At 33.7% G+C, this 13,216-nt stretch overlaps 2 protein-coding genes across 2 annotated transcripts; one reads left to right on the forward strand and one right to left on the reverse strand.

Annotated features, from left to right (window-relative positions):
- Positions 1-590: 590 nt before the first annotated feature.
- On the forward strand, positions 591-2,207 carry LOC117931845 (putative UDP-rhamnose:rhamnosyltransferase 1). Its single transcript, XM_034852914.1, has one exon. It carries the CDS (start codon positions 754-756, stop codon positions 2,149-2,151), a length of 1,398 nt encoding a protein of 465 aa, XP_034708805.1. The 5' UTR covers positions 591-753; the 3' UTR covers positions 2,152-2,207.
- A 5,665-nt stretch (positions 2,208-7,872) lies between these two features.
- Positions 7,873-9,405, reverse strand: LOC117931844 (putative UDP-rhamnose:rhamnosyltransferase 1). The gene has a single exon (XM_034852913.1). The coding sequence runs from the start codon at positions 9,395-9,397 to the stop codon at positions 7,991-7,993; it is 1,407 nt and encodes a 468-aa protein (XP_034708804.1). The 5' UTR covers positions 9,398-9,405; the 3' UTR covers positions 7,873-7,990.
- Positions 9,406-13,216: the final 3,811 nt, after the last annotated feature.

Here is a 13,216-nt window from a genome sequence, read left to right on the forward strand (position 1 = left end):
CTAAATCGTTGAATTAGGATTTTAAATAATGATATCAAAGTATAAAAAATGAGACGATATAAAATAGTGAATAAATAGTCAAATAATGAAACTAAAGTACAAAATAATAAACGAGTTTGGTAAAAAAATCTAACGAAACATAATTGTAAATGTGACATTATAATTCGTATGACTTTTTTTAATACAATCCCAATTTGATTTTATTACCGGTGATTATGAAGGGGAAAATGCTAATCTCAACTCGAAAGTACATGATTAAATCTAGCCCTGATCAATATATATATATCATCAAATTATAAAACAATCAGACCGTAAATAGTGGACAAACTATAAAAGAATAAAACTAAACTACAAAATAAAAAAAACAGGTTTGAGTACGAATAAATGAAACGTAATTGTAAAGGTGACATATTATAATCGTGGTCTTTTTTAAAAGATTCCGTACTCTTCGCGAGAGCCGATTATCAAAGAGACTTTATGCTGATGCGCTTGCCAACGACTTTTTGAATATGTGGGTCTCCATTGTTGGTGATGGATGATTAAGAGCCATAAACGATGTGTCCAGAAGATGGCGTCGTGTGAGCAGTGAGCTTGTCTCCCAAATTGCCATCATCAACATTGGTTGTTACAGAGTAGCAAGTGTTACTATTTATAACCTGGATTCTGGCATGAGAAGTTCATCTTCTTCAAATCTAAAGTTGGGGTTTTCACAAAGTTTTTCTTCAAATCTTTGAACCGCATCTTCTTCACGTTATGGCTGGTAATATGCATGTAGTGATGGCTCCATGGTTGGCGTTTGGCCACATGATCCCACATCTTCAGCTAGCCATTGCCTTGGCTGAAGCTGGAATCCATGTCTCATTCATATCAACTCCAAGGAACATCCAGAGGCTCCCTAAGCTTTCACCAACTCTACTACCGCTAATCAACTTGGTGGCGCTGCCATTACCGGCGGTTTTGGGCTGGCCGGAAGGCTGTGAGGCCACCGTCGACCTTCCCTTTGAGAAAATCAAGTACTTGAAGATTGCCTATGCTTTATTAAAACAACCCTTGAAGCGCTTTCTGGAGGGTGCATCTCCGGATTGGATGATCGTTGATCTGCCGGTGGATTGGGCGGCGGAGGCTGCTAGAGAGTGTGGTGTCCCCCTTCTGGCTTTCACTATGTTTACTTCTGCCTCAAATGTTTTCTTTAGGCCTCCAGAGTACCTAACCGGTGATGGTCAGAGGAGGGTTCGACCTTCACCGGAAAGTATGACAACACCGCCAGAGTGGGTCACTTTTCCATCCCTGGTGGCCTACCGGGAATTTGAGGCGAGAGGTGCCCACCCTGGTTTCTATGGAGACAATTCCTCGGGGACCACTGATGCCGATCGGATCGCCACGACACTAAGTGCATGTGACGCAGTGGCCATCCGCAGTTGCAGGGAGTTTGAAGGTGAGTATCTCAGTATCTACCAAAAAATGCTAAGAAAGCCAGTGATTCCGGTCGGTCTGCTTCCACGAGAAGGAAGCCATGAAATCACAAATCAAGCATGGAGGAAGATCTTTAAGTGGCTAGATGAACAAAAGCCAAAGTCGGTTGTGTTTGTAGGGTTTGGGAGTGAGTGTAAGTTGAGCCAAGATCAAGTTCACGAGATAGCTTATGGACTAGAGCTATCCGAATTGCCATTTCTTTGGGCACTCAGAAAACCCGATTGGGCTATTGAAGATGTCGATGCCCTACCTTCCGGTTACAGTGACCGGACCTCCGGCAGAGGGGTGGTGTGTATGGAATGGGCACCCCAGATGGAGATTCTGGCACATCCATCGATTGGGGGGTCCTTGTTTCATTCTGGGTGGGGTTCAGCGATTGAAACTCTGCAATTTGGGCAGAGTCCTATTGTATTGCCTTTTGTAATTGATCAAGGGCTGAATGCAAGGCTGCTTGTGGAGAAAGGTATGGCCGTGGAAATAGAGAGAGGCGACGATGGATCATTTAGCAGGGATGACATAGCCAAGTCTTTGAGACTAGCCATGGTGATGGAGGAAGGCGAGAAACTGAGGATTCGTGCAAGAGAAGCAGCCATGATCTTTGGTGACCAAAAGCTGCATCAGAGCTACATTGATGAGTTGGTCAAGTATTTGAAAGGTGGGATTGCAAAGGTGAAGTGATCACCATGTCTATGGTAGACAAGAAGGTTTCTATTATATCTGGGAAGGAAAGAATAAGGGTGTATTTCTCTAAAAATGTTCAAAAATTATCTATCAATTATTTTATTTTATTATTATTTTTTTTTTAAAAGAAGAATTACAAATAATTCTTCAACTTTTTAAACATATTTTCTGAATTTTATCGTCTTATTTTTGTTTAAAAACGTTTTTTACTTTTTTACTTTTTTACTTTTTTACTTTTTTATGTTAGAAGTGTTTTTTGAAAGAACTAATCAAATGGGAATACCACTTAAGACCCATAGTTATTAATTCCCATAAGGTATGGTGTGTGTATTTTTTCCCTTCATTGCTAAATGCTACAGGACAAAAAAAATTAATATATTAAATAAAAGCTTTTACTCACCGATCACCATGATTTTCAATATTAACATTCAAATAATTAACAATTTCCTCACATTTATTGTAACAATAAATTTATTTAATTTTTAACATTTTCTAAGTGATTTTAATATGTAACTTTTTATATAGGATTGTTTTACTATTTTTTTCCTATTGCAAGGAATTTCTAATCTTCAGCATATCTTTTAAAAAAACAATATGATATTAAAAAAAAAAAAAAAAGAATTTGATTTTTCTTGAAAAAACAAAAAATGGTATGTATCCTTACATTATCATATCTTGTATTGTATCACATACCACGTGTGTGTGTGTCTTAGTTTCCCTAAAATAATATATCTTTATATCATATAGTGTATCATGAGTTTTTAATAGCTATAATAAACTTATAACATAATTCAACTTATATATACATATGATTGTTTTAACATTCTTTGAAATAGAAACCAACATAAGTTTTAAACAAATAATTTGGAAAGGTGGATATAAATTATCGAAGAAATGTCTTCAATGGTGCTGAAAGAATTCATCGTCAAACCATTACTGTGATATTTCACATTGGATAAGAGAAAAAAAATTTAATGTTATTGTGGACCCCGTATTTCGGCTCATGCGTTTCCCACTCGATGGCGAAACTCACTTTCTATTTTATTCGAAAATTTGATTTTTATTGATTAGAAAAAAAGACTTGGAGTCGCCACTTATTTTTGTTTTATTTTTAAAGGGTAAACAAAATAAGAAAGAAAAACCCTAAATGTGACTCATTATTTTGGAAAAGGTGGTCTGTGAAAAACCGGATCGGGTTCGGGGGTCAGGTTACTTATTGGGAAGGTACGGTAAAGACCGTAGCACCCCTCTAAGTCCCTAAAGTCGGGTCTCTACTAATAAAATGAAGCAATTGTGGCAATTGATGAGTAAATCAATGAATACTCAAAGTGATCATGCACATGTGAGAATCGAGACATGCATAGACAGCGATTAGAGGGAAAATGGGTACATACCTAGGCAACGATCCACCATGCGCTATCAATAGAGGGGTTAGTGCACAATTAATGAATACAAAAAATAGTTCGCATGTCACTAAACAGAATACCCAATCATTAATGGCACGCATAGCACTTCGCACTTCACTCAAATTTATTTTTAAAACTCGGATCATGGGCCTCCACCGAAGCCCAATGTATCTTGCATGAATCAATTTGATAACTTTCATTATTTCAAAATTATGAAAAAAAAATTGTTCTTACTTATGCAAAGCATAGAGAAATAGAAGGTTATTTGAAAACCATAATAGAATTAAGACTGTTCGAGGGAAATTATATTTTGAAATTTATTTGGAAATTGAAGTCTCGAAAATTATTTGAAAATTGAAGTTTTGGGAATTAAATTTAAGAATTGGAATTTTGAATATTAAATTAGAAAGAAATTAGAATTTTGGAAATCGGAAATTAAGTTTGGAAATTGGAATTTTGAAAAAAAAATGTTAAAAAAAATGAAATTTTAAAATAAATAAATAAATAAATGGAACAATAATAATAAGGACGAAAATAATGATTAAATAAATGAATGGGAATATTGGAATTTTTGAAATTGAAAATTAAATTCGAAAGCCGGAAATTTGAAGAATTTGTTTAAAGATGGAATTTTAAAAATAAACAAATAAATAAATGAATAAAATGACAATGATTAAATAAACTGGTGTGAAAATTAAAATTTGGGAATTTGGAATTTAAATTTAGAAGAAATTAGAGTTTAGAAAAATTATTTGAAAATTAAAGTTTTTAAAATTAAATTTTGGCATCAAAAGGTGAAGAAGATAATAATAGTAATAAATAAATAAAATGACATATGGCTTTGGGTTAGTGAAAACCGGGCCTTTTTTCATTTATATGACATGTAACATATGGCTTTGGGTAAGTTTGAGAGTGTGAATGCCCTTTTACCAACAAAAATTTATTTATATGTCAGCATCAACTTTAATAAATAATCAAAGTCAAAAAAGTGAATAGGTAACTTTGAAGAAAACTAATATTTTGTATGGGAACTTACTGTACTCTTTAATATAAATTATGCAATCTCCTTGGGGGGCACTCACAGTAAGCTTCGCTTTCACTACTGCAGGCTTGACTGCAGGGGGCACCAGCACATCAACCTTGATGGGTTGTTCTTCAGATTTTCAATTGCTCTCAACCTCATTGATGCCGCTGTCAAGTAATAGCCCTCTGCTACCTTGCCGAGGAGGTTCCGTTGTTGCATCTGGAAGTGAGCTAATAGGTACGGGACCCCATAGACTAACACAAAAGTTGTCCTAGTCAATATCTCCATCAGGCGTGGTGCAATTCGGCATATGAGCACTTCCTAATGCTCGGTCATAACATCAGTGATTTTCATTTCACTACCATCGACCATACCAACAATCCATAACATCAGTGGGAGTTGCAAGCAATGACACCATACTAACAATCCGAATATTCTTCAAATATGATTTTCATTTCATGGATTACGGAAGACACAAAATCCACAGGAAGGTCATAAAGAACCTGCTCAAAGTTATTGACGCCTTCTCAGTGCCTTTAACTTGTTGGCTTTCAGCTTGTCTAATAGGAAACATGGCAATATCCCAAAGATTCTGATGTAGAGACCCCCTCAAAGAACACCCCAATCCAGACAGCCAAACTCAAACGAGATGCCCAACACTCAAAGAAAGAAAGATAACAGAAACAGAGGAAAATAGAATGAAGAAACAGAGCATGCGAGAGAGAGGATGATGCCTTTAACTCCAAAACCTATTTTAATGAAGATTAAGAAGCTTTCAAAAGAAGCTAGTGGGGGATCCTAACACATGAATAAGTAGCGCAACCATCATACAGTACACTTAGAAGAAGAACAGAGACTCAACAAGTAACCATGAAAAGTGAGTTTAACATCTTAGATGATCAAAGCAGGTATTCGAATATCAGCAAAAAAAAAAAAAACATAGCAAAACGGTAATAATGGAGAAACTTAAGACGTAAGAATGCTAAACCTGCGTGAATCCTCTCAAGCAAAAAACTTTTCATTTTGAGTAAAAGAGTCCCCCCCCCCCCCCCCCCCTTTTCATCTGTCTCCCCCTCCTCCCAGGTTTCTCTTTTCTTCACTTGGTGCCTTTCTCCAGATCACTTCTTTTCTTCCTTCACTTCATGCGGCTGTTCCCGGAAAAGAAATCTCTCCAAGTTCCCTCCTCTCTGCCCGTCTTTTCCCCCCTTTTCTTCCTGCCCAGATCCGGAAAGCTAGCACCTGCTCCCCTGTTCCCCCGCTCTGCTCGTCTAGAGCCCCAACCACCGCCATGACTCTAGTCATCTGCTTCGACACGCGTCTCCATGCAGCTGCTGTTTCAAGGAGCCGGTCCCCCCACTCCATACGCCCTCCTCCGGATGCTCTCCAAAAGTGGCGGGAAAAGCTCCAAATGACTAAAACAAATATAATATATGCAGAGATAAAAAACAAGACCAAAAGAGGGGTCTATAGTTATATATGTATTAACCTTTTTTAATCATGTATACGCGTTTTAAGGTTGTAAGTGTCTCTTAGGTTCTGAGCGGACATTATCTATACAATTAGAAACATGTCATTATAAATAGTATTAGAGGTAATTCCTAATCTTGATGTGGGCTTTTGTTTATCCAACCCCATGAGGAATGTTTATCCATTTGGTTTTCTAATTCTATGGGACATAATGAGGATATTGTATCATATGAGAATCATTGTAATATCCCATATTGGATAAAAGAACTCCTCAATTTTATAGATGCATTATAAAGTTACGAGAATCCTTTGAGCCTAGAGTGGAGAATACTTTACATGATTTAAAACAAATCATTACAAATTGTATAAAAGTTGATCATTGATTTGATAATGGGAATCTGTTTGACCTTGGGAAGGATATTTGTCTATATAACTTTGTAATTTCATAAAATACAATAAAGATGTTGTGTTTATATGAAAAAATGATTATGATGTATAACACATTGAATATAAGAAAAAGTTTGTAGCGTTATATATATATGTATTGACTCCTCTTAATTATATAAATATATTTTAAAAGCCGTTAGTATCCTTTAAACTTAAAGCAAATAATATTCATATGATTGTGAACGAATCCATTATAATACAGCTCTATTAAGTTCAAACGATTCAACAGTCTCTAAAAGACTCATAGCCCACTCACTATCAAAAAGGACTGAAATACGTGGACAGTGGAACATCACAGCCATCGCCACCAAAACCACTGAGTACTCTGCCCCCACCCCACCCCACACCCATCATCATCAAAAGGATTGAATTGATGAATAACGTGGACAGTGGGAACATCACTGCCATCGCGTTGATTGGCAGCTTCACTGCTAACTATTGTTTGAATGGTGGATGGGACAAGTAATTCAAAGGAAGATGATGTTGAATTCAAGTGCTTTTAAGTCTTAATGAAAGTTTTTTTAATTTCATTTTTATTCATTATCATGTTATAAATAATAATAATATAAATAAAACAAAAAAAATCTTTCTCATGAAAATGAAAACCTACACTCTCCGTGGTTTTGATTGCATGATTGCCTATGCCACCTACTAAACACGAACTTCTGTTATTTAACGATAAAATTGGTTTTTAAAACAATTTTCTGTTTTTTAACTAGAAAAATAATTTTCACAACAAAAAAATAGAAAATAATTTATTATCCTTAAAAATATAAATCAAAATATTTGTAGAAAATATTTTTTTATTTTTTTACTTATTTTTATTATTATTTTAAAAATAATTATACAAATATAAAGAATGATTAAAAATTAAATTTTATAGATAAAAATTATTTTTAAAATATATTTAAAAATATAAAAGCCGGATTATAAACATTTGAATTTTTTATTTTTGTGTTGTGCCCATGAAAGCTCTGATACTAATTTATTGTACCTAAGTCTAATCTCATAAGGCGAAAACCAATAAAATACAAACTCAATTAGCTTATAATAAAAAAAGAAATAGCAAGAGAAATAAAGATAAAAGAGAGGACACAATATTTGTGAGGTTTGGTAAGGATGCCTTACCTAAGTCCTCATTGAATCATTGATGATCAATCCATTAATCTTCAAATCAAAATTACGAAATCAAAATCTTCAAATCAAAATTACGAAATCAAATTGGGAAAACTATCTCTAAAACTATAAAGACCGACTAAAACCACAACTTTGGCTAAAGTCATCCTCACACACTCTAACTAAAGAACTTAAGACTTATTTATAGGACCTAAATAAGTCCCTAAGCCATAACAAAACTAATTAATAATCCCAATGGACAAAGGACTCCTCACATATAACTTAATTAATACCAAACTCTTAATTGTGTCATAAACCAACATTTTGTTTTATAAAGCATAATACCACAATTCTTGTCAGACAACATATGAGATGATCATTTTTCGGAAACTTCAGCTTTCAGATACTTGACCAATCCACCAATATAGTGCTCCTGTTGCAGCCTCTTGTCAATGAAGATTGCAGCGGCCTCTCTTGCACGAGCCCTCAGCTTCTCGCCTTCCTCCGACACCATGGCTACCCTCAAAGACTTTGCTATATCCTCCCTACTAAAGGATCCATCCTCGCTTCTCTCTATTTCCACAGCCAAACCCTTCTCCACAAGCAGTCTTGCATTCAACCCCTGATCAACTATAAGTGGTAATAAAACAAGGCAATGCCCAAATTGAAGAGTCTCTATAACTGAACCCCACCCTGAGTGAAACAGTGAACCCCCAATTGATGGGTGCGCCAGAATTTCCATCTGTGGTGCCCACCCCATCCATACTATCCCTTTGCCGGAGGTCCGGTCACTGAAACAAGAAGGTAGAGCATCAATGTCTTCCATAGTCCAGTTGGGTTTTCTAAGTGCCCACAGAAATGGCAATTCGGATAGCTCTAGCCCGTAAGCTATCTCATGGACTTGATCTTTGGTTAACTTACACTCACTCCCAAACCCTACAAACACAACCGACTTGGGTTTTTGTTCATCAAGCCATTTGAAGATCTCACTCCATGATCCTTCAGTGGTTTCTCTTCCTCCTTGTTTTTCCGGTGGAAGGAAACCCACTGGAATCACCGGCTTCCCCATGATTTTCTCATGTATATTCAGGTACTCACCTTCAAATTCAATGCAGCTGCGTACAGCCACAGCTTTACATGCATGGCATACCTTGGCAACCCTATGGGCATCAGTTATCCCAGAAACATTCTCTCCGAAGAATCCTGCGTAGCAAGTTCTAGCTTCATATCCCCGGAAAGCTACCGAAGATGGAAAACTGACCCACTCCGGTGATGATGTCAGGCTCTCAGGCGACGGCCGAAGCCTCCTTCTACCTTCACCGATTAGACATTCATTAGGCCCAACGAAAACAGCTGCGGCAGAGGAGAACAAAATGAAGGCCATTGAAGGAATCCGATGCTCTTCTGCAATCTCGACCACCCAATGAGCCATAGTATCGCTAATAATCCAATCCGGAGATTGATCTGCAATGAACTTCTTAAAGGGGTGTTGCAGGAGATCATAAGCAAGCTTCAAGTACTGAATTTTCTCAGTGGGAACGTCCACAGTGGCCTCTGCATCTTCCGGCAAGAGACCGCCGTCCACCGCCGGTAATGGAAGCTCCACGAAGCTTATCAGAGGCTCTAAATCTGGAGGAAGTCTAGGGAGTCTGCGGATGTTCCTCGGAGTTGACACAAAGGAGACACGCACTCCAGCTTTGGCTAATGCTATAGAGAGCTGAAGAAATGGAATCATATGACCGAATGCCAACCATGGAACCATTACTACGTGAAGATCCGCCATTTTCACCGGCCAAGTCACTGGAGCTGTGGAGATAGGCACTCTTATGTCTAAAATGGAATGGCGTAGTTATGTGAAAATGAAGAATAAAACTATATTTTAAAAATATGACAGTTGTTCATTTATTTTCCAATACCGTTAATGTCCCCATCTAATATTTTTTAAAGTTATATTTAAGCCTCCTTGGGACTTGGGAGCTTGGCGGGCACATGCTCGAGATTTGAAAATAAGGAAACTTGTCTTTCGGGCCATTTGCAAATAATATTGTTTTCAAAACCCAAGTTTGCATAATCTGACTCTCTGAAAACCCAGAACCCGAGGCGTGCTCTCTCTCTCTCTCTCTCTCTCTTGAGTTCTCTCTTTGGTTACCTAGAAAATAAAAGTGAAAATTTTCTTTCCATAATGCCAAGCATGTACTTTTTTTTACTTTTTTTTAAAAAAAAAAAATTCAATAAGTTCTCAATTTAAGCAAATCGTTTCCTTTGAATAAGTTCACAATTCAATTTGACAAGATTTGATGATTGGGTTTAAAGTTTTTGAAAACTTTGATTTATTTAATTATTTATATAAAATCAAATATCGATAATAAAACAACTAGCATAAACTAAAATTTTGGTTCTTTTGAGATTCATTACCATTCATAGTTGTTTAAGAGTAGATGGTTTTGAAATACTTACTGATCTTAGTGCAAAATTGTTGATTGATCATTATTTGTTATCAGCATAACTATTAAAGCAAATCTCAATTATTTTAAAACCTTGATTTATTTAATTATTTATATAAAATCAAATATTGATAATAAAACAACTAGCATGAACTAGAATTTTGGTTTTTTTGAGCTTCATTACCATTTATAGTTGTTTAAGAGTGGATGGTTTGGAAATACTTATCGGTCCTAGTGCAAAATTGTTGATCGATCATTATTTGTTATCAGCATAGCTATTTAAGCAATCGCAATCATTTTTTCCTTTGCTGAGGGTTTTATATAAGAAAAAAAATTATAAATATGTTGTTATGATACTTTGTTAATTAAAAGTTTATTTTATCATTTTTTCATATAAAAAAAACTATTTCTAGTTTTATAATTAAAACTAGAAAATCAAATTTTGATTTACTTAGAATTAAAACTTAATTTTTTGGTTTTTTTATTTAAAAATAATAATTTTCAGTAATTAAAATCATTTCCAGTGAGTTTGTGCAATAATGTTAATAGCTTCATGTCAGCTTTGAGTACAATGGATAGACAGAAGTGTTAATGTCTTTGTTTGCTTATGTAGTAGCTTAGTAACCTCCCATTTTACATGGAAATCATCGTTGTACACTAGGATTTTATGCCACTATTGTTGGTTTGGTTTGTATGTATTACCTCAAATTCAAGAAAAAGAAAATGTACTGTAAAAGTACCTTTTATAGGATTTTTAATTTAAACAATTTTTTTATTAAAAAAAATAATATTTTATGAAATATTTATAAAAATATACCATTTTTAAAAGAATATTAAAAAAAATCAACATCTTCTCAAAATATGATTTTAGTATGAACATGATCAATAAATTTTTATTAAAACTTTTTTTTTTCAAAAAAATGATTTTCACTTTATCATGATAAAATTATCTTTTTAAAAAATAATTTTGACACAAATATGAAGTACCATCTTTTTCCAATATAAAAAACCTGGTAAAATTTGGTAGTAGTAGGATTATAACTTGGGCGTGTTGGTGGGATTGGTGACTGATTTAAGCATAATTTGAATAAGAAATAATCAATTCAAACTCAACCCATCTTGACCTCTAACTCCATATATTCAATTCAAGTTTAACCTGACCTCATTTTTTTTATACTAGGGTTGAATTCAAGTTAATTAAGTTAAATTTGGATTAATCGAATTGGACTCATTTTAATCGAGTTTGACTTGAGTTAATTAAGTTGATTGAATTGCATAATTTAAAATCTATTTATAGTAGTTTTTTCTTTCTTTCTTTCTTTTATCTTTTCCTTTTTTTTTTCTTTTTTTGCATTGGGATTCATTGTATATCAATAAATATTTTTTCAGTATTTTTGATATATCCGTAAAATCTAATTACCGATATTTTAAACTTTGCATCTAACAAACAAAATGTCCAATCAATAGCCCAAATTAACTTTTTTGGTTTTGTGAGTACCAGGTATTGGAAAAAAAAGTTTCACATGTTTTTATTCGGAGTTGAAAGAGATATTCTTTTCTCTTTACCATAAATATGTCTCAATTTATTTTTTTCATATAGTTTACTGAAAGTTTCATGGAACGACACACGTGTAAAGCTTAAGGTTAAGGATAAGTTTTAAAGGTTGCCTTTGATTCTTGAAAAGTAATAAGAAGGAAGAAGAAAAAACTAAAATTAAAAAACAAATAATCTGTTTGATAATTATTTTCAAAAATAATTTTTTGTTCTTTAAAATAAAGATACTTTTAATAATAAGAAAATATAGTGTTTTCAGATAATATATTTTAATTATTTTCACTTATTTTTAAAGTATTATTAAAAAAAATAGTTATACAAATATATAGAATGATTAAAAATAAAATATTAAATATAAAATTTATTTTTAAATTATATTTAAAAATATTAAAATAAGTTAAAAACATTTCAGATTCTTAAATGTACTTTGATTTCATGAAAAATCATATAATAGTTTTTAAAAACTATTCTAAAAAATTGGTTTTTAAAATTGATTTTAAAAACCATTACCAAAATAGAATAAAAGGTTTTCCAATATTTGGGTGTCATGAACAAGGATGAAAAAAAAATTAAGACAAACTCGTGTGCCCAATTTTAAGTAATTCAAAGAAATATTTTAGGTTGAAGTTGAATTCAAGTGCTTTTAATTTTTTAAATTTATTATTATGTTATTATTTTTAATAACAATATAAATAAAAATTCTTTCTCTTAAAAATAAAACTCCCACGTGCATGATTTTGATTAGTCTCTTGGGATGATTTCACTTTTATAGGGTGGGATTGGAGACATTTAACTTTTCCTTATTTAACAAACTACTTAGTCTTATATTATATAACAAAAACATTAAATTTAAATAAACTTATATTTAATTACTTAATTTTGGGCGTCTTTAATTATTTATATATAATAATATGAATATATTATAGCATAAATATTAAGTATTCAAATAATATTCACCATTGTATAAAAATTAAGAATATACTAATTAGTAATTAAATAAAACCACCATTAAGAGTTCGTGAAAAAAAAAAAGTATATAGAGAGATCCATTAAGGCTTATTTATGATGGAAAATGTTTTATTTAAATTAGATCTTCTAGAAAATTTCCAAATAATGCTTTTAAAGGCTTTGTACCTGATGTTTTTTTTATAAGCAAAGCATTTCTAACATACTTGCTTGTAAACTTTCAAAACTTACTAATAAATTTTCATTCACCTCTTTACGAGGTTTTGACTAAATATATCTAGTTTCCATAAGTTTGAAATTTCATCAAATATTTCATTCACCTTTATATATCTTGAGCCAAGATCAAGTTCATGAGATAGCATTCGGACTAGAGCGATCCGAATTGCCATTTCTGTGGGCACTCAGAAAACCCAACTGGGCTATCGAAGATGCCAAGCCCTACCTTCCAGTTTCAGTGACCGGACCTCCGGCAGAGGGTGGTGTGTATGGGATGGGCACCCCAGATGGAGATTCTGGCACATCCATCAATTGGGGGTTCCTTGTTTCATTCTGGGTGGGGTTCAGTAATTGAAACCCTGCAATTTGGGCACTGTCCTATTGTATTGCCTATTGTTATTGATCAAGGGCTGAATGCAAG

The sequence above is a fragment of the Vitis riparia genome, chromosome 15 (genome assembly GCF_004353265.1).
Source record: "Vitis riparia cultivar Riparia Gloire de Montpellier isolate 1030 chromosome 15, EGFV_Vit.rip_1.0, whole genome shotgun sequence".
NCBI classification, from domain to species: domain Eukaryota; kingdom Viridiplantae; phylum Streptophyta; class Magnoliopsida; order Vitales; family Vitaceae; genus Vitis; species Vitis riparia.

Excerpts from the sequence above, each read along its gene's own strand:
- LOC117931844 (XM_034852913.1), bottom strand. The coding sequence starts at position 9,397 with ATGGCGGATCTTCACGTAGTAATGGTTCCATGGTTGGCATTCGGTCAT.
- LOC117931845 (XM_034852914.1), top strand. The coding sequence starts at position 754 with ATGGCTGGTAATATGCATGTAGTGATGGCTCCATGGTTGGCGTTTGGC.